The sequence below is a fragment of the Ctenocephalides felis genome, unplaced genomic scaffold (genome assembly GCF_003426905.1).
Source record: "Ctenocephalides felis isolate EL2017-DRISC unplaced genomic scaffold, ASM342690v1 CF-g0.4_SCAFFOLD_03570, whole genome shotgun sequence".
Taxonomy (NCBI): domain Eukaryota; kingdom Metazoa; phylum Arthropoda; class Insecta; order Siphonaptera; family Pulicidae; genus Ctenocephalides; species Ctenocephalides felis.
This window is the reverse complement of record NW_020539724.1, coordinates 14,839,340-14,862,176: the sequence shown is the minus strand read 5'-3', so window position 1 is coordinate 14,862,176 and position 22,837 is coordinate 14,839,340. Positions and strand designations below refer to the sequence as shown.

General features: G+C 28.9%; 1 protein-coding gene across 1 annotated transcript in view; it reads left to right on the top strand.

Moving 5' to 3' along the window:
* Positions 1-22,837, top strand: part of LOC113383430 — a 42,081-nt gene that overhangs the window by 10,127 nt on the left and 9,117 nt on the right. The window contains exon 5 of the mRNA XM_026621697.1: positions 18,192-18,307. Coding sequence (XP_026477482.1) covers positions 18,192-18,307 — 116 coding nt within the window. The remainder of the gene's footprint in view (positions 1-18,191; positions 18,308-22,837) is intronic.

Below are 22,837 nucleotides of genomic sequence, written 5' to 3'. Positions count from 1 at the left end.
AACATACAAAAACACACTCACTATAAATTGATTCATAAACTCACCTAAAAAATATAATTGATACTCTGATAGATTTTATATTGAACAACCAGAAATCATGTATCCATTTTACTAGATTTTTTTTACAATTAGTGTTTTTATAGTGTGTGCTTGTGATGTTAACCTTGTTTGATTGTGAAATAAAAATTTGAATTGTTTTTTTTGATTACTTTATACCTATTCTGATGTTTAGTGTTTGTAGAATAATCTTTATGAAAATTGATTCTACAAACATTTTTTTTCAATCAGTTGTCGGTGAGAAATTAAAAGTGTGTTTTGTGTACAAAGCATATTTTATTAGTGTTTGATGAAGTATTACATTTTTAAATTAATAGTTTAATTTTTTTAAAAAGAAGTGATAATATCTAAATATATATATATATATATATATATATATATATATGTATATATATTTATGTATTTTTTATATGTGCCGGGTGTGCGAAATTTAATCATACATATGAATTTGATTACTTGTGAGAAACTTCCTAGGAGACAATTCTCATTACTAAATTTAACATCGTATCTTATTTCATTGCGGAATGATCGGCAACTGTATATCATCCTCTGGTACAGATTTATTAAATAAAAATATTACATAATATATTCCAAGACATGATATAAACAAAATAATGCGATAATTGAATATTAAAATTAGTGGTGTTTTAAGGCAAATTGCTAGAACTTTTCTCACCGAAAACTAAAAATGCCAAAACTTCTCGTACCTAAAATTTGTAAAAAAAACTTTAAATTTTTTGAAAAACTGAATTTTCTTTTTGAACATTTTTGCCGTGTAGCAGTCCGATAGATAAACATTGGTTCGTAACCCATAGAAATGTTAGCATGTACTAATTATTCGATTAGTATCCGATTCTCAGTTTCTCAACATTGTATTCATCCCAAGAACTGTCGTTACATTGTATTAAACTCATATCAAGTAACAAAAGTATTATAATCAAAAATAGGATCGATGAACTTTTTCCTAATGCGTACGTGATCCTCTGCATATGACGCAAGAAATTCCTATGAATTTCGATCGGGGAATCACATAATTTGCACTCACACATATAAATGAAATTTAGTTTATCATATCCTAAAAGGAGTAAAACCCCTCTTCTAAATTAAATGTTTTACTAGCTGTAAGTCTTAAGGCAATTAAGGCATCTTGCCTTAAGGCAAATTGCTGGAACATCCCGTACCAAAAATTTTTTTTTTTTAAAAAACAATTAATATTTTTGAAAAAATTTTACTTCGAAAAAATTAGATTTTTCAGTAACTATAAATTTGACAAAAAATTACTTTTTTAAAAAAAATTTTTTTTTTTTTTGGAAACAAAATTTTTTTAAAAAGAAAAATGTTTTCTTCATTTTGACATATTTTGGAAATTCTGAACTTTTTTTCAAAGCAATCATATTGCTTGAACTGCATAGAGACGAAATGTCAAAGCGCGCAAGTGCCGCTATAAAATCTCTATAAAATATCTGATAATTTGATGTGCATATGTCTAATGATCATTTTTGACCGCCAAATAGCATTTTTTTACTTTTTTCATTAGATCTCTAAAACTGCTAGACCTGCCTTCATGAAAATTTGATCAATTATTCATGCTGTCAATACAAGTAAAATGTTTTATGAATTATTCGAATCAGACGCTCCGTTCTCTTACAAACTGAGTTACCGTTTTTGGCACTTTTTGTCGCGTATCTTCGGAACGGCTAGACCTGCCTTCGCTAAAAACTAATCAACACCTTTTCTTATCAATACGAATCGAATGTTTTTTGAATTATTCAAATCGGTTGATCGGTGTTCCCGAAATCGTCGACGAAAATTTGTATCCGCACACACACACGCGCACACACTCACACACATACACACACACATACATCCATTTTTTGTAAGGTATGCCAAAATATTCAGAAACCTTTGAAACGTATAGATATATATTTTCGATTTTTTTGCGATTACTATAACTTGCCCTACGAGAAGTTAAAAAACTATTTTTAAAACCGTTGTGGGTGATTTATTGATATAAGAAAGTATTTTACCATATATAAATATCGTTTAAAATTTAAATTACCTGGTATCAATTTTTTGTCAGAGTAGCCTAATCCCCACCACTTAAGCTGACATTAGTGCTTTTCTTGGATTTTAGAGCACTTTGTACTTAGACTTGAGTGCTTAAAACATAGAGAACCTAAAGAACTGATAACTGTTTCTAAAAAGTGATAATATAAACAATATTATCTTATTATATGACTTCCTAGAAATATGTGTTTATACCCGAGCACTTTGACTACGTGGCGTTATATGATTCTATACATTCTTATTTTACTAGTTGCTATTCATATTTCATTTAGTTGCAAATAATATAGTAATCTATATATTAGCTAAATAAATATAACTAGGATTATTTACTAGAAATTAACACACAGTCCTGAATTTTATTTTTCTGTTCGGAGGAAAAATTTGAAGCTTTTTAAAAATTTTGAAAAGTATCTACTTGGAAACTATCAATTTTATTACCTACCCAGTATGTTGAGTTTTTGACTTCGACCAACGTCTATGAAATCACATTTACTGTCGAATTGATTATTCATCAATCTTTTCATGTTGTTTACAAATTTTGTTTATTAGAATATCAAGGAATGTGTACATACTGATGGATTGCACTTCTTTCATCGAAGGTGCTCATAAAAACCAATCAACTGTTATTAATAATTTACTGCGTTCTTGCATAAACACAATTAGTACGACATACCAGAACTTCAAAACATCGATAATGAACAAATTTTTACAAATATTTTTGTTTGTTTTCAGTTCTTGTTTACAACAACATGCAACAAATGTTAACAAATCAAAAGAAAACCATTTATCCACACAATTCCAATATTACTAACAAAAGTGACCCTGCCAATCTGGCAACTGCGCTTGAAGCACCAGTTTGATCAAGGTAGCAAAATCGTAACTGGGCCAAGCGATGTTGTCAACTTTCTCACATTATTGCTTGAAGTTCTTCATAGCGATTCAGTGTGCAAAATGAATAATAACCCCTCCCACTCGCGAATTGCGAGATTAATATGTATTTTGGCGCCAGAGCGGCGCCATCCGAGTGGAAAGGGGTAGCATTTGAAAGCAACATTGAAAGGTTCTCAGCACAATGTTGACTTTATTACAAACCACTCTCTAGACTAAATTTGTCATCTTATATGGGAATCATAGATGGAGACAAACATGATCAATTTAATCGGTATATAAATTATTTATTACATATATCACTTTTTTCCAAAGATCTATACTATTACTATTTTCAACTTTCATATTTTCTAGATTTCAACTATGGTTTGTAGCATAAAAATCTTATGCAATAATATTTAAAAGAAAACAATTAGGAACCGATTCTGCCGCATAACAGACAAATGTTATGGCAAGGCTATTTTACGTAATATGATATGCATTATGCTACCGAATCATACTGAATACTGTCAAAATATCATGGTTTTGCTATGCATTCTGGCGTTTTACACATAAACTGCAAAATCACTCGTATGTTATGAACCTGAGTCAGAAAGTTCCTGTTATCTAACATTGTTTGACATTTGTGCGGTTTCTTTCTAGGTTAGGTTTTCTATCTGGCAACCTGAGAAAATCGCCTGACTGTACAGCAACCGTATAGCTTTTGTCATTATTTAGAACGAACTTGTATGGAAAGTTCTTCATAACATAGTCTTGCCATAACATTGGTCTCTTAATATAATTGAATATGCCAGACATTAAATACAATTATATAGATAAATATACATTTTTTATATATCGATTCTAAACTACAATATTTTAAAGCAAATTACTCCAAAGATTTTCTGACCTGCGCCTTTCACTGCAAAACTCCAACTGCTGTGATTTTCCAATATTTCTCTACTTATATACTTGCATCAAGTAGTACTTTGGTCTTCTGCCAATAAAAAATAAGTAAATCTTATCATATTCGCAGTACTCGTGATGTTTGCTCTGAGAAAATCAAATAACGTTTTATTTATTTATCGAGTGATATTGACATAATCAATAATGATTTGATTTAGCTGCATTACTAGAATATTATGTATGTACTAGAATATTTGGCTTATGTCTTATATCATATATCCAAACATTAGTCTCAACTTATGTTCATAAGACTAATTGTAAGTAAGTCTTATCATTGGCAGTACTTGTGATATTTGATATCAGCATCTAATTATTTACTTAATCAAGGAGTGATATTTACAGAATCAATTGCGCTTTTTGTCTAACTAAAATCTTGTGCACATGTTTTCAAAGTAATAAGTTTCCAACAGAAATTAGGAAGTGGAACCACATGTGTGGTTGAGGTTCTTATATTGCATATGTCTAAATTGCCATTCCATGTGGTCTGTCTCACATTACATTTTTGACAATTGTCTGGTTCTTTTCTTTGCATCTCAATGACGTTCAAGGATATTTTCAAAACTTGACTGGCCTATTTTTTCTTCCAAATTCTTTTTAAGGCATTCAAGCGACGTCTACTCATTAGTTCAATAGCTGCCCTAACCGTTCATAGAGTAACCTTATAATTATGAAATTAAATTTTTACTTTAATGGATATATAAAAGACTAGTATTTTATTTGGTGAATTCATGGTTGTAAAGAAAATCATCAACTAACACTGGTGCAGTGGAAGATTTTGGACCCATCTAGTTGGATAGTCAGATCTTTAACCACTAACCCCCGGGAAAACCTGTTTTCTTATAAATAATACTCTGATTTTGCTTGAACAAGAATTAGAACTATTCTTCTGTATTCTATAAGTTGTTGTGATAAAATTCATTAAAGTATTGTATTAGAAGATACACCTGCTGTGGCATTATTATTATTAGGTATTTTTAATGTCCAAAAAGGCTATTTTTACTAGTCATTATTTTCAGATTTATATCAAATACAAACTGATACCACTAAGAGTTCACAACCAGTTGTTGATTCATGTGAACATAAATCCGGGAATCTTTTGTTGCAAGACCAAAGCTAGTAACATAGAGCCACTGACATGCTATGTTTATAAACAATGATAAAATAATTTCTCTTGCTATTAAAATTAAATTGCAATTGTAATGTGGAGTGGCATATTGTTGAACTATTTCACATTATAATCTCAGGGTCGACCACCCAATCAGTATTGATTTTTTTTTTAATTTTATTTTATATGAACTATAATCGGTCTTAATTTAGTCTGTATAAATTTGAACGCATGCTCTTGGTGAGTAGACGTAGTCAACCAATCATAATCAGGTAAAATAACGGTATTTATCTTTAAATATGGGTATATCAATTTACAACAAAAGATTCATAATACTTACGTTAAGTAAAAATACTAAAAAAAGTTCACCAAATATCGTGCAAAATGTAAAACATCGCACAACTCTGATTTCATTCCATAAAAAAATTTGATCAGTGTGTTCAGTTCGGTTTTTACATAATTATACCTGGTCTTAGATCTTCCAAGAAACAAGAAATATAATTTCTATTTTAGAGTTGGCGAATCGATCCTTTACCTGAGAAACTTTGCAACAGAAATGTAGATTTGGGAGATGTATCTCCATCCAACACAATCCATTTTGTGGATTCTTTAAATGCCAAGGTTCAAGGCGTACAGGTAATAATTATTTGGGAAATATTTACTTTACAGTTAAGATTATTATATAATAATTTCCAGGTAATGGATTAATTGTATCAAGCAATTGAATTTTTAAGGGATTAAAGGATATTTTATTTTTAACGGATTATATTCTCAGGTAGATTTTGATGATGGGCATTGCCCAACTTGGCGAAATACTATTCAGGGAATTTATAACGTGTATATGGCAGTAAATGGAAAGTTACCAGGAGTACCTATAGATATAGAATCATGTCCAATTTTAATGTTAAGACCACGTGCATGGAATATGTATGAACATCATTGCATAGTAAGAAGAATTAAGATCAAACTTATTAACAACTTACATATTTCAAGGTCGAATCATATTTTTAGATAAATGGCAAAGTTGTTTCTGGTTCCTTGTTTGACTTCTCTATGCTGATGTATCATTGTGGAAAAAGATTAGCTAAGAAGAAATGCGGTCCTTATTTTTACTTATCAAAAATTGAAGGTCCTAACGAGACTTGTTTATGGAACGACATATTTATCTGGTCTCAGAAAATGTTAGACATCAAACAAGGAACTATTAAAGCATGTGTGCTTATTGAAAATATGTGCAGTTTTTGCCATGGATGAAATTTGTATTCACTCAAAGAACATTCGTTGGGACTTAATTGTGGTATATGGGACTACTCGGCTTCTATAATTTCTAAATTTGGTAAGGAGTTTTGATGATACGAATGAATCAACAGGCGGTAACAATTGTATACATTTTAGGATTCAAGAAGTCCTTTATCATACCTGATAGGAATAAATATGTTAATATGGACAAACCATTTCTGGCAAACTATATGAAACTTGTGTTGAAAACTTGTCACGAGCGAGGAGCACCAGCTACTGCAGGAATGGCTGCTCTCCTGGTTAAAAATGGAAAATCCAAAATGTTAGTATTTTTGACTGCAACTTACCAGTCGGTACCATAATACTTTTTTATTTCTAGATCTATGGAAATTGTAGATAAAGTTCTACAAGCGAAAAGGAAAGAGATCCATCTAGGTTTTGATGGTTTTCTAATTTATGATCTAGAACTAGTGCCTTACATAAATGAGGTAGATGAATTCGATAAAACATTTTAATTATGTATTTCCAAACTATAATAATCTATTTTCAGTTGTGGATAAAAGAGAGAAATAAACAAGGTCATCAAATATTAGACATTAAGGAAAACGATCTTTTTCTGTTACCAAAGGGTGGTGTCACCTTTGATGGTCTTATTAATAACATAAAAGTATCATTACTATTTATTTATCACTGGTTTGAAGGTAAGGGCCACTTTTTTCTAAATGGTGCTGTTGAAGATTCAGCAACTGCTGAGATTTGTCGATCACAAATTTGGCAATGGATTAGACATTCGGTACGCCTAAAGTTTCAGAAAAAAATTCAATAATCTGTCTTAAGAAAAGTAATTTTTTTATATTTTTATTTATAGGTGGAGTTTGATGGCGAAGATGTTCCTCAACGTGAAGTTAATTTCCAAATCGTTGTAAAATTACTTGATAAAATTACAAATGAGTTCTGTAAAACTCTTTGTAAAAGTAACCATGATATAAAACGCATGACCGCTTCTAAATTTCTTTTGCATGAAATTATATTATCTCGCGATTATCCTGAATTTATAACGACTTTTTTGAATGATAATCATAAATTTCGAGCATTACATAATAAGTCTGAAGCTTTGTTCAGTAAATTGTAAGTGTTGAATATGAATAAACTATAGAAAAAAATAAACATATTGTAAACATATAATTCAAATACCATATTTTACTATAATATACCATGTTTTTCTATAATAACTATTAGTTTTTAATATTATTTTTTTATTAATTTTTATTGTTTTACTGCTCATTACTTACTTTAATATATTTATACAGAATATTATTATCATCAATTGATTTATTGACCATGTCGATTTTTTAGCATACTTCTTTATTTTTCATTTTTTATAATCTATTCTTTTCTTTTTATGATTCTATTCATTGTTCTACAAAAAATATTTTCACATTCTTCAAATTTTGACATCATATTTGTTTTTACATAATTTTTTATTTAACGCAATTTTTATTTTATCATAATCTATTCAGTGTTACATCTATACTATATGGTATTTTTTATTGCAGTTTCAAATATAAGTGGATATCAATACTGTGATGTAATAAATATATCATTATATATATATCAATTTATCTATTAACTTTGTAACAAGAGTCCTTGGCTCTATCCCATTTACAATTTGATATCAACAAGTAGTGATATCAATTTTTGCTTGAAAATATTAACATAAAATACTTTCTAACAATAAGTGAAAACAGGTCTTACCGTCATCAAAAAATATATCATTAATATTTGATAAATTATTAATATTTAATTTAGATAATTAAATTCAATCTTTCAAATGTAGATATGCTCATGGTAAATGAACAAAGGACAACCTAGTCCTCTGTCCACTCTTAGGGTTATGGTCAGGTAAAATAACGGTATATCTAGGGTACATCATTTTACAACACAATGCTTCTAATAATTTCGATAGGTAAAAACTATTTTAGAACATCATGCAAGAAACAAAATATCACTATTGTTTATTGTTCAATTTATCTATTACTGTAAAACCAAAAGACCCTGGTTCTCCTCGTCCCGTTACAACCTGATATCACATTTTCTCCTAAAATATATCTCTAATTAAAAATTGTCTTTCCTAGACATGCCGCAATAATTAATTATATATAATCAGTAATAAATAAATTTTGATATTGAAATTTTAAATTAATTAGGCCAATCGTAAAATTACCTTCTGAAATTATTACTACTATTACATCAAATATCAATTATTATTATTGTTCAAAAAAAAGTATGAAAAACAAGAAAAAAATATCAATTTAAAGCTTACTTCAGTACGAAATTGGCAAAAAAATACATATTTTGAATTTTGATTTGAGATAGCTGGAGAGAGCGGTAACAGAGTACAAAAAATATTCTTGATTGAGATGATTTTTTTTATTATTAATTACTTTTTTACAGTTTATAAATTAGTAATAATTTTTTTTAACAATGGTCATCAATCTATTAGACCACATTACAATTATTTCACTGACTGGCTGACTACCAAACTATTGTCTTCAGCTTTTATACAAAATTATTGCTTACTAATATGTTTACAAAATCTAACAGTAAGCACAATTGGTGGCCATTAATTTCCAAATAACTTACAGTGCGTTTCGTAATTGTGAAATAAAATTATGGCTCAAATTATGTATAGGATAATATATCTAATATAGGAACCGATTCTACAGTAAAATAGACCAATATTACATAGGGACTCTGTTACGTAACGCTTCTCATACAAAATGGTACTAAATACTATCAAAATGCCTTGAAAACCTAACCCAGGAAACGAGAAATGTCAAACGCACAATCTTTATAATTGCATCTTTGTGATGTGGAAATAGACCAATATTACATAGGGACTCTGTTACGTAACGCTTCTCATACAAAATGGTACTAAATACTATCAAAATGCCTTGAAAACCTAACCCAGGAAACGCAGAAATGTCAAACGCACAATCTTATTATAATTGCATCTTTGTGATGTGGCTTAACAACATATGAGTAAAGTTGCATTTCATGTGTAAAACGCATGGCATTTTGACAGTATTTATTACCAGCTGTGCCTGCGACTGTATTCACGGTAAATGAATTTCCAAATAACTTACAGTGTGTTTCGTAATTGTGAAATAAAATCATGGCTCAAATTATGCTTATAGAACACTATATCTAATATAGGAACCGATTCTACGGTAAAATAGACCAATATTACATAGGGGCTCTGTTACGTAACGCTTCTCATACAAAATGGTACTAAGTAGGTACTACCAAAATGCCTTGAAAACCTAACCCAGGAAACATAGAAATGTCAAACGCATAATCTTATTATAATTGCATCTTTGTGGTGTGGCTGATAACATATGAGTGAAGTTGTATTTTATGTGTAAAACGCCTGATTGTACAGCAAATGCATGGTATTTTGACAGTATTTAGTACCATTTTGTATGGGACCATTCTTACGGCATAATCGACTCCCATAATAATCTTCATACAAAAGCAGAGTGGGTAACCACCAAGTTGCCCTCTCGAGAAATATCTAACAGATTATAGAACATCTAGTTCGGCTTAAATACAAAAAATATATATGTATAAACAAATTATTTTAATTTTGTTATTCCAACTAATTGCCGAAACGGCTGGACCAATTTTGACGAGACTTTTGTGTAAAAACTAATAATTTAGAAAAAATATTTACAACATTAAGTTGGCAAAATATTTTGTACCTTGAGATAAGATATGATGAAAAAAAACCAGGTACAGCTGGTAATAAATAAAATAAAATGCATACTTCAAAAGGAACCTTTTATTATAGTCAAAATCTTTTGCCACTAATAGACTATTTATTATTCTCGAACAGTTTGAGAAGCATCTTGCGATTTTTGCGGGTCTTTTGTGTTGGGTCCTCAGGACACCGCAGTGGGGGGGAGAAACGCCCTTAATTTTGTTTCAGATTTTCTGATCTGAATTCAGTTCAATGTGTTGAGTTGTAAGAGAAGCTTCTATATAAAATGATATAACAGTTGACATTTTTGTGTTAAAAAAAAATTTATAACAGAAACAAAATTTAGAATTTATATTTAGTGTTAGTGATAGTTTATATGTTAGTGATAGTTTACATGTTAGTGATAGTTTAGTTTTACATTTTTGTGATATTAGATATTAAGTAATGGATCGTGAAAGTAATCTAGAGTTTGCAGAATGGTTCGAAGTGTTGACTCTTCTAGATCAGAAAAAATTTATTAAAAAGGTACAATATTAATTACTATTTTTTACAAGCTAATATTCACTTACAACGAATCGGTTTGTTTTTGATGAAAAACATCCTGTCCGCCATTTTTTTGCTTTTTTAACGTTGCGCATTATTTAGAATTTTTAATATTTGTTTATAAAATACTCGTTGTTTATGATTTTGTGAAAAGAAAATCTATTTCAGTTAAAATAAAAAACTATAATAGAGATTTTTTACAAATCAGGTTCAGAATGAGATCGATCAGTTTTCCAAAATGAAGGTCAGACTTTAAACGCGTCAGTAGTAAAAAAAAATAGAATTTTTAAAATTTGAAAAATGTTATTTCAAGATCTCAGTTTCCAAATAATCAGATCGGTTAATATAAAAATTCTTCTACTAATTGTTATAAATTTTCATGCACGTGTACATATTTGTATTTATATGTATTATGTTGTCATAAATATTTTTCTTTACTTTTATGGCCCCTTGTCGTCTCAATAAAATTTCCAAATTTTGCTTTTGGATACAATAAAATTTTGGATACAACGCTTCACATAGGTTTTATTACGCCCAACTAAACACGTTTTGTATAAATTTAGTACATTGAAGATTCAATAAAATCATACATGGGTAGCTATTTATTTTTTAACTTAAAAAAAAAACGAAAATGAAAATATTTACGTTTCAAAGCCTTCTGAAAATACCTTAGGGAAAAAAATGAATTTTGTGTATATGTGTGTGGTATGGATATAGTGATTCAATTAACATTTGATTTCTAGATGGCGAAACTTGCTGATTAGTTTTTAGCATTTTTTTTTTAATTTTTAAAAATCTTCAAATGGTAATACGTGGTGATATCCAAAATTACCCCCCACCAAATATTACGTGTATTTTAGTTACGAGAAAAGAATGTATTTTTTTAACATGTTTGGATTTTTTTTTAAATATCAGTTAAAGAACACGCGTGAAATCTTGCTATACACCTTGCTCCCCAACGTGATATTACGTGATTTTTTTTGTCAAGCCCCCTTTACCCCTATAGTGTTACCTGATTTTTTAAAGAAAAATTTTTTATTTTTTTTAAAAAACATTTCCAAAAAAATACAATTTTTTCTCGTAAATAAAAATGCACGTAATGTTTGGTTGAGGAGGGGGGATAATTTGGGATCTCCTGGGGGGAGGGGGTTCTAAAAATCCTTTAAAAATCTATCACGTGATTAATGGACGCCTCCTTATGTTTCAAAGCCTTCTGAAAATACCTTAGAAAAATCAATCAATCAATTTATATATACGTGTGTGTGTGGTATGTTTGTATGTACGTACGGATACAAGTTCTCGTGGACGATTTCGAGAGCACAGCTTAACCGATTAGAGTGATTCAAATAGCATTCGATTTCTGTAGATGACGAGATTTGCTGATTAGTTTTCAATAATAAAAAATATAAATTTTCAAAAAATTTCAAATATTGCTAGTTTTTTGAGTTAGTCAAATGTGCGGTACAAACTTCATAAAATAATTACTTTCGAATAAAATTACTCCCATTTATCAAATAATATTCATTATTATTTCAGAATGTTATTATTTTATTTCTGATTATAAAGATTGGAGACCATAAAGTTTTGTGTATAAAAGTTTTGTGTACTAATTTATTATATTTCAGAATGTTATTATTTTTATTTCTGATTATAAAGATTGGAGACCATAAAAGTTTTGTGTACTAATTTTTTCTTCGAATTTGAAGCCAACTTCTTCAATAAATCACCACTTGAGTGGTTCTTTTTAAACAATTTTAATCAAGACCGTTGAAAGATATATACAATATTTTACGAGTCAAGAGTTTAGAGTAGACCTTGAGATTGTGACTGACATAAACAAAAAATCTTAAGTATGTGACTAAATAAATAAAGTCGATAATATTAATTATTATTTAGAATTAATCGAACATCTTTGGGAGCGCCCATTAATCACGTGATCGATTTTTAGGGATTTTTGTGAATGTGATATTTGAAATTCCTTCTTCCCCCCACCAAACAGCACTTGTATTTTTAGTTACGTAAAATTTTCGAACAAAATTTTTGAATTTACAAAAAATTCGTAATATAATATTTTTGTTTTTTTTTTAAAAAATTAGTAATAAATTACACGTGATATCTAAACAGACCCCTGCCTTCCCCACGTCCTTTTTCGAGATTTTTTGTCAACCCCCCCCTTTCCCCCAAAAGTCCCACGTGATTAATGGACGCCCCCTTTCCATAAATAATTTTTTAACTCCAGCACTTTAACATTTGAAACATTTTAGCCAAGTAAAATAAGTTATTTAAATAATTTATTATTAATATAATGATAATTATTTTTAAAAATTACATAGTTTATTAATAAATAGTACATTTTCTATCACTAAACAATTTTGTTATTAAAATATTATCGAGCCTATCCGAGAATATGCTTTGTACTCTGATAAAGTAATAATAACAATTACTATTTGCGCAGATTTTTTTGTCATTTCTTGATAAAAAGATGGTAAATAATACAATAAATATATATAATTTCTAATCAAACATTACTAATTACTAAACTATAATAAAATGTCCGGTGGCGTCGGAACCGTGTGGGCTGTGTGGGCTTGAGCCCACCCATGAATTTTGATGGGGGGGCTCAGCCCACCCATCAATTTCAAAAAATTATATGGGCTAATATCTCTAAAAAAATGAGACCACTGGCTGCCTATCTAAAAAAAAAAAACGAGCCCACCCATCAAAAATTTGGTTCCGACGCCACTGAAAATGTCTATTACAGAATATCTGATAATATTTCCCGCGCTTATTTTACTAAAACGCAATTTGCTCTTTGTGACTCATAAATGCGTGTGTCATTTGAAAACACGTGGTCGCTGCATTTTCAGTGGTTCTCAAACAGTTTTAATCCGAAATTATTTAAAAAAGTAACTTGTGGTGCAGAGCATCGTGCCTTAAGGCAAATTGCTGGAACTTCCTGTATCGTAATGAAATATTGGAAAATATTGAATGGTTTCCAATATATTATTATAAAAGCTGTAACTTTCATTATTCGTATTTTATAGACGAAATATAAGAAATTGAACGATTGTGATTATATATGTTTATATGAAAAGTGAATAAACAAAACTTAATCAAGCGGATTCCTTGTTAATATATATATTATATATCATTTTATATTATCAATATGAATAATTTATGAAAGCGTTAAAATGAGATTGTAAAATGTAATTGACTCTACTTTTACCTTAAAAAATAATTACTTCATATCATAGTCTAGAATCTTGCTATGCAAATGTACAGATTTATTGACATGCCACATTGCATTTATTATTATCAAACATTATGACTATTCTGTCAAAATTTATATCTTTCCTTTCTATAACTTATTTAGTTACAAACTTTTGATGAAAACCTTTTCGATAACATTTTACTACTAAGCAAACCAGTTTCTCTATTTTCTGCGCTTACAACAATAGTACCTGAAAATAAATAAGAATGCGTTTTAAATGCAGAAGGAAATAATTGCTAAGGATTGCTATTGAATGAAATTCAAAATTAAATAAATTCAATGAAAATAATAATCAATAAAGATGGATCAAAGATTTACAATTATTATTTAAAATAGAATCATTAATCCTAAATTATTTTTACGTATGTAAATTATTTTTGTGCTAAATTAGGTACTGAAATGAAATGGCTAGTTTTGCAATTTGTATAATAATCATGTTTATAAATTTTAATTCTCAAATATAAATATTTTTTTCAAAAGAGTACACACAAAACCTAGAAATGAAATTAGCTTACTAGTTTACCTGTTCACCTGTCTACTTGTCTACCTGTTTATTTGTCAATATATCTGGATATCTATCTGTTAACCTGATTACCTGTTTATCTGATTATTTTTTTATCTACATATGTAACTGTCTACCTGATTGTCTGACCAAATGTCTACTAGTTTACCTGTTTACTAGTTTACCTGTCCAATAGGTAGTTGTCATTTCAAATAAAATGTTCTTTGATTCAATCAAATCGTATGCTTTGTTTTCTAAAAAACTGCCATTTTAGCACATTTAGCTCGGTATCTCCGGAACGACTGGACCTGCCTTTGCCAAAAAGTAGTCACAGCGTCTCCCCATCATTACGAATTGAATTTTTATTTTTTGGTTAATTCAAATCGGTTGCTCTGTTTCTCGAAATCTTAATTTCTATTTTCTGTACTCTTTGCTACTTAACTCCAAAACGGCTGGATCTGTCTGTTTTAAAAAGCGATTAGAGCACGTCTTAACATCAATATAGTCTTATGGTTTTTGAATAACTCAAATCGGTTGATCCGTGCGCTCCAAATCGTGGACGAAAAATTGTATCCACGCAGAACACACACTCAATTTTTTCTGTAAGGTATGCTAAGATATTCAGAAACTTCTGGAATGTTAAGATATGCAAAAAAATATTTTTGGGCGACTACTATGACTTACTCTATGAGAAGTTGAAAATATTTTTTTATGAATTGAATGATTTTTTCAAAGTTTATTTTTTATATCAGACTATAGAGTCAAGTTATTTTATAATTTATGTTAATAATCAGAGTACAATTAAAAGGTTTTTGCAAATGTTTTCATTAACGGAAATTCTGGCAATATATTGTCAAAATCGTATGTAACTAAATTCACATGTATTCAAATATTTTTCAAAAAATTTTCTTTACACAAAAATGCACAAACATTGTTATTTATGATCAAATTAGATTTAAAACTTGCGTTCATTTGTTCATATCTGCTTTATGTGTTATGTTATTGTTATATCCTTGCATTATTAGAAGGCTACTCATATCAGTGTTTGTTTCTCATATAAACATTAGTTCGACTTTATGCCTATTTTGCAATTAATTGTTGCACTTAAAATAACAGGTGCGAGAAGTCGCACTAATGTTATATTTTGACTTTTGTACCATTTGGAGGTTAGGTTTCACATTACATTTGAGATTGTATAAAACATTACATATTACATTTACATATCACATACATTGTGACTTCATACCATTTTGGATTTCATACTCATTTTGACTTCTGTACCATTTGGAGGTTAGGCTTCGGCATTTGAGATTGTATAAAACGCTCATATATACGCCAAAAGCATAGCTATTTGACAGTATCGTAACTACCAACTAATTGGAACATTAATGTAACATGACTATTTTATCCGAGAACTGACTCATTAGAGACTTGGTATTGTTGGTCGGATGCATTAACAATTTTTTTTTTTTCAATCAAATTTTTAAAAGACTTTTTGGAAAACATGATTTTCGCTTTTTTGTAGTTAAATCATTAAAAAAAAATCCAACATAAAACGCCATTAACAAAAAAAGATGTAGTATGCAAAATCAACTGTTTGGATTGTGATTCTTTATAGGTTGGCCAGACGTGCCAAAATTTGCAATACGGAAAAATGATTTACAATACAAAAAATTTAAAAAATACATTTATTGACCATGCCAACATTAATAACCTTAACATTAATAATTATGCATTAGAATCACTTTAATACTGATTGCTTTTTATTTGATGAAGTAAAAACCGATGTCACTAAGTATGGCAGAGTATGTGTTAATTGTTTGCACCAAGAACACTGTACCTTTGAAAACCGATACAAATATTTTCATAATTCATATAAAAATCTTTTCAATAATTTATAACGTTCTTCGACTCTTATTTATAATATACTTAATTTCTTTGTTTTAATTTATTACTTCTCATATTTGTTTATATTGTGGGGCAAAGCCCTTTCTCCAGTGTTTACATTATAAACTTATCGATTCCTGGTGTTAGTACTTAAGATTTTCATAAATTCTTACACGTGTGTATAATTTAGTACGGTATCAAGATTTGTGACAAAAAGTTGTTTGATTAGATTATTGTCATGTATAATTAAACATATTTGCTATAATTAATACATAATTTATAAAAATTATTAATTATTTTTTGCTATTAATTTTTAATTGAATAATTGATTTTGAGACAAATGGCGCTCTTGAAATGTTTTTTTTTTATTCAACAATATATTTACAACTGTTCTACGTAGACACTCTTGAAAAGTTAGTGCAAAAATAGAGTGAATTCTTTCTACTCTTTTATATAATATACATAGGGTGTACCAGAACTCAACGTCAAGCCAAGAGAAGCGATTGTAACATTGTAAAAATTATTTCATGCAGTTTGAAAGAGTTTTTTTGCACAACCTGGGGCTTTGGTCGCTTTGGTGACCACTTTTTGGTTATTGTGGTTAATTTTCATCATTTTTGTTCGTTTAAGCTGTAGAACCGTAAATAACATTTCTAGGGTCAGAATTAAAAATAATAACAAAATTGCCTTCAGTTTTTGAGATTTAAGACTATTTGTTGGAACTATGAATTTTGAAATTTTCAAAATTGATCGACTTTGAAGGACCTCTTCTTTTTAAAAAAAATATACTAATGTGCCTTGGCAAATTTGATCAAAAGTTTTCGTATTTAATGGACTGCAAAATGGTAAAATACTTTGTTTGTTTTATATATATATATATATATATATATATATATATACATTATTTTCATATCTCAGTCAGATATAGGTGCCTGGTATGAGAGATTATGAAAACAGTTTTCATATTTTATATATACATCTCATTTGACTATTTTATTAATACAATATCTATTATAATTAAATTATCTTTATATAATTCTTCAGACTTCTTTGTCTTCAATTTCCTTTTAATATTTCGAACAAACAACATTTTTATACAAAAAAAAACGAGTAAAAAATAAAAACCTAAAAATAACAAAAAAATTGCTATCTGATTTCACTCACAATCCTGATGGTAAATATAATTTGAATATTTTTATTATTGGCACGTTTTTGCAGCAAGTTTTTTTTTATTAAATTTAAATTCAATTCAATTTTTCACCAAATAATGAAAAATGCAATTTATTTATTGTAGATCAATTACTCTATTATTTACTATTTTTTATAAACAAATAGGAAATGTTCTATTGAATTGTTCTAGATAATCTTGAATTTTTTAGTTCCAATCACAAGAATGGAAGCCGTTAAAATATATCTTTTGCTTAAATATTTCAAATTATTTATTCACTATCTCTACGAGGAAATGAATAGTGCTTTTGTCAATGAAGATTGTAGTTTATGTCAATTTTTTTCCATTTATTTTTTTCTAATTTATCAATAATGTTTTGAATTCGTCACTCTATTTATGAAATTTTGTTTAAGAAATTCGCTCGCGATTATTTTAAATAAACAATCTAAATCTACAAACTAATTGTTCAATAATAGAGATAAGGTTTGTTTATAGTGCACTTTAAAACAAACCGATATAGATTTATAATGGAAACTATGTGTTTGATTGTAGAATCACCAACGATTGTTTATAATAATTTTTTTTATAAAAGACCAAAGTTTCTTTGTGAAATTCAGTTTTTATTTGACACTCGAGTAGTCAGTTAGTAGGAAAATTATCAAGAAAATTGTAGGTCTGTTCATTCAGATTTTGATTTTTGTTTTAGTTAATTAAAAAATTGCTTCAAAATGTAATACTAATTAATTTTTATTTTTATAGGTTCTCGTACTTAATGGAATAACATCTGTAAAAAAAGAAATATTTAATTATTGTATGGAACAACTAAGAACTGTGCCAACTGTTACATTGCAGAAATTAGAAGTTCAGGATTTAAGGTAAGCTTTAAATTTTTTTAAAATTTAATGAAAAACGAAACTAGTGGGGTGTATAGCATCGTGCCTTAAGGCAAATTGCTGGAACTTCCCGTACCGTAACGAAATGTTCGAGGAATATTGAATGTTTTCAAATAGATAAATATTATATTATAAATATGTATAATAGATATTATAAATAAATAATGTAACATTGTCTAATATTTAAAATAATTATATAAACTGAATTGCAAAGTTGAAATTATTTGTTCAAAGTATATATTAGAACTTTAGTTAGAATTAAAAATAAAATCTGAATTATGTTGATATACAAAAAAAAATTTTTAAAATAAAAATTTTGAAACATATTTTTTTTTCTAAAATCATTATTTTGTTGTAACAAGCAGAAAGTTCTTTGAATTATTCAAATCGGACGCTTAGTACTCTCAAAAACTGGCATTTTTTGCACATTTAACTTTGTATCTTCGAAATGGCTGGACTTGCCTTTGCCAAAAATAATCACCTCTTCTCCCAATCATCACAAGTTGATTGTTTCTAGATCATTCAAATCGGATACTCCATTCTCTCAAAAACTCGATTCACCGTATTTTCTGCTTTCTTTGCTCTTAATCTCCGTAACTGCTGGACCTGCCTTTGCCAAAAACTAATCAGCACATCTCCCTATCAATAGAAATCGAATGTTTTTTGAACCATTCAAATCGGCTGATCCGTGCGCCGAAACGTGAACGAAAAATTGTATCCATACATACATACATACATGCGCACACATCCATTTTTTCTGAGGTATACCAAAATGTTCAGAAACCTTCAAAACGTGAAGAAATTTAAAAATTTTCAATTTCGATTTTTGGACGAACTGCCATTTTTTGCACATTCAGCTCTGTATCTTCGAAATGGCTGGACTTGCCTCTGCCAAAATCTTATCACCTCTTCTCCCAATCATTACAAATTGAATGTTTTTAGATCATTCAAATCGGATACTCCATTCTCTCAAAAACTCGATTTGTATTTTCTGCACTCTTTGCTCTTTATCTTCGTAACGGCTGGACCTGCCTTTGCCAAAAACTAATCAGCACATCTCCCTATCAATGGGAATCGAATGTTCTTTGAACCATTCAAATCGGTTGATCCGTGCGCCCGAAAACGTGGACGAAAAATGCGGACATACAAAACACACACACACACATCCATTTTTTCTGAGGTATGCCAAAATGTTCAGAAACCTTCAAAACGTCAAGAAATGCAAAAAAATTCAATTTAGATTTTTGGCCCATTACTATAACTACCCTACAGGAAGTTAATTATATTTTGTATACAAAGAAGTAATATATTTTTGGATTGAAATTATTATTGTCGTTAAATTAATCCCATTAAAATTGTTTCTAAATTAAAAGCTTAAGAGCTTTTTAAGAATCAGAACCAAAAGGTATATTACTAAAGCAATGCTATTAAAGGCCCAGTATATTTTCAAGTTTAATAAAGTATTTATTGTCTATCGACAATTATAAACAAAATTGTGTAAAATATGCCATGATATGTGTACACATTCTTGAAATATCAAAAATTTAAATTCAATTAACTCAAAAATGCTTATATCTTTGAAAAAAAAAATAACAAGAGCCGGAAACGGAGCATATAGAACAAATAAATTGTATATAACAAATAAAAATTTAATCAAACATTGATAATACAATATTGGGTTATTCGGAAATTTTGCAACAATAAGTGTAAAAAAATTAATAAAATTTTGTCACAATATATGGGCTATTGTACTCAGTTAATAATAGTCTGTTAAGGGTTTATATAGTTTCCACACTCGTCTGGGTTTTTTCAATAGAACTTTACTTTCAAAAATTTGGGAAAAATGTACAGGTATAAATTCAGACTTTATCTATAGTGTTCGTTAACCTAATAAAACAGTCATAAACGAACAAATTATAATATAACATATAACAATTACATTTTAATATATAAGAGTACACACACCATAGAAAAATTTTGTAGAAAGCTTTTGCCGCACTGATTAGTAAAGATGTATTTTTTTAGTAAATAAATATAGAAATTATGTATAATAAATATGTAGTTTTTGATTAATGAGCGTATAAAATACAGTATAAAATGTTAAACATATAAAATTGAAAATAATATTCTGATAATAATGAAATCTTCAAAAGCTCTCGAACACATTCTCGAAAACTTTAATTTTTAAGTTTTAAGTCTTAATTATTCATAGAAAACAAGAACATTTAGCACAGTGGCGGATTTTTTTTTTTAATATTATATGAAATATTATTAATTTGTAGAATTAAATTGGTTTGCAAAGACCACTACTTTTGGTCAAAATTTTTTCAAAAACGGCTGAACCGATTTTAAAAATTTAAAATCTATATCTTCGTCAAGCTTTGAACACGTTTAGTCTTAATTATGTATAGAAACACAAAAACCTTTTGTGAAGTTGCGGATTTTTTTAAATATTATATGAAATATTATTAATTTGTAGAATTGAATTAGTTTACAAGATAACTACTTTTGGTCGAAATTTTCTCAAGAACGCCTGAACCGATTTTAAAAATTTCAAATCTGAATTTTGGTCAAGCTTTGGTCGTAACTAATTATTAAAATTTTGTGGTCTATTCTATTTTCATTATTATATAAATTTCTAACTGTACAAAAGTTTAGTATTTCACATCCACAGTAAAAATACATGATAAGCTGATACATTTAATAATTGAATTTAAATTAGTATTATAATTTAATTAGTTTAATTAACAAGATTTAAACTAATAATTAATGCCTAATCTACATATTTTTTTATTAACTTTCCGAAGAAGTTTGTTTCGCAAAAAATCTGATTTGCTAATTTTATGTTTTCTCGACGTTTCAAGTCATTTTGAATCAAATGGGAGCACATTTGGAAAAAGTATGTGTGTGTATATGTGGACCGGTTTCGACGAAGTTTTCTCAAAAAATGGCTGAACCGATTTTAAAAAATTAAAAGCCATTCGATATAACTCGATAATGATTAGCGACGATTAGTTTTGCGCGAAGATCGGATGAGCCATTTCTTTGTAATTAAAAAAAATCTTCCATGTTTTAGCTCACAATGTTGAGTCGCTTTTAAAAATTCAAAGATTTTGTATTACACTATATTTAAAGATATTGAAATACTGTTCGAAAGATATTGGTTGGGAAATGCGTTGATTAGTTTTTGGCAAAGATCGACCGAGCCATTTCTTCGATTTTGATGAAACTTTGTATGACTATAGATTTCATAATCTGAAATAACATACTGAAATATTGTAGGTTTACGATAAACTGTTATAAAATTATAAACAGTGGAATTGCGTTGGTTAGTTTTTTTTTATAAAGATCTGTCGAGCCATATCTTCATAATTATATGATTTTTTTTTTAATTTATATAATTTGACGATTTTGTTAAAACTTCGTATGATTATAGATTTTATGGTGTGAAATAGCAAAGCGCTTAGGCGATTCTAATCAAAATCTATGTAGCAGCATAGAACATTCTAGGTTTTGAATGTAACTATTGATTACAGTTGACGTCCATTTATACAATTATAGAATCATATAAATGTTCGAAAGGCATCAATTAGAATTGCATACATTAAATGTTAGTGAAAGCAAAAATTGTATTTACTAGTTGAATATTTACCTAAATAGTAAAATTATGTGTACGTATCGATAAGTTATTGGAACTTGCCTTAAAGCAAAATGCTACTTACAACTAGTTTAATCACAATCGACCCATATTAGGGAGCGCCCATTAATCACGTGAGGAATCGTTCAAGTATTACGTAAGCAGATTTATTACAATTAATTAACCCCCCATCCCCCTTGTCAGCAAAAGTAAGCAAAGCTCTTACCCTCCTACCCCAATGCTTACGTAAACATTTTGCAATTAATGTAAAAAAATAAAAATACTACCTATGACGTAATCATCATCCAGACTCCCCTGCCCCCCATGTCAACCCAAAATAAGCAAATCAACAACCCCCCGTCCCCCTATAGTGCTTACGTAATACTTGAGGATTTTAGGGGGGGTTTGACAAAAAATCACGAGCTATCATGTGGGGGAAGGAGGGGTATAGTAAGACACGTATATTTATTTTTTACCGGAATTTTTTAAAATAATTTTCAAAAAAAAAAATTACAATTTTTTTTCGTAACTAAAAATACGCGTAAGGGGTAATTTTGAATATCACGAAGGGGTAGAGGGAATCCAAAAAAACCAAAAAAATCGATCACGTGAATAATGGACGCTCCCTTACTTATATAACTTATATATATCTTTTATAATCGACGCATTATTTTAGTTTAGATAGGAAGTAAAAAGAGTCATTACATTAACTTTCTTAGAAGCTTATCTCGATTAGTCGCGAACTTAATCTCATTCGTGTAATTGAATGGCGGCAAATAACGGGCGCTCATTGGTTGACGCGCGATATTTTCGAAATTTTATACTAAGGGCTTCGCGAGGTTCTCATGGGACCTCAAGCAGTTTATCGGTAGAGG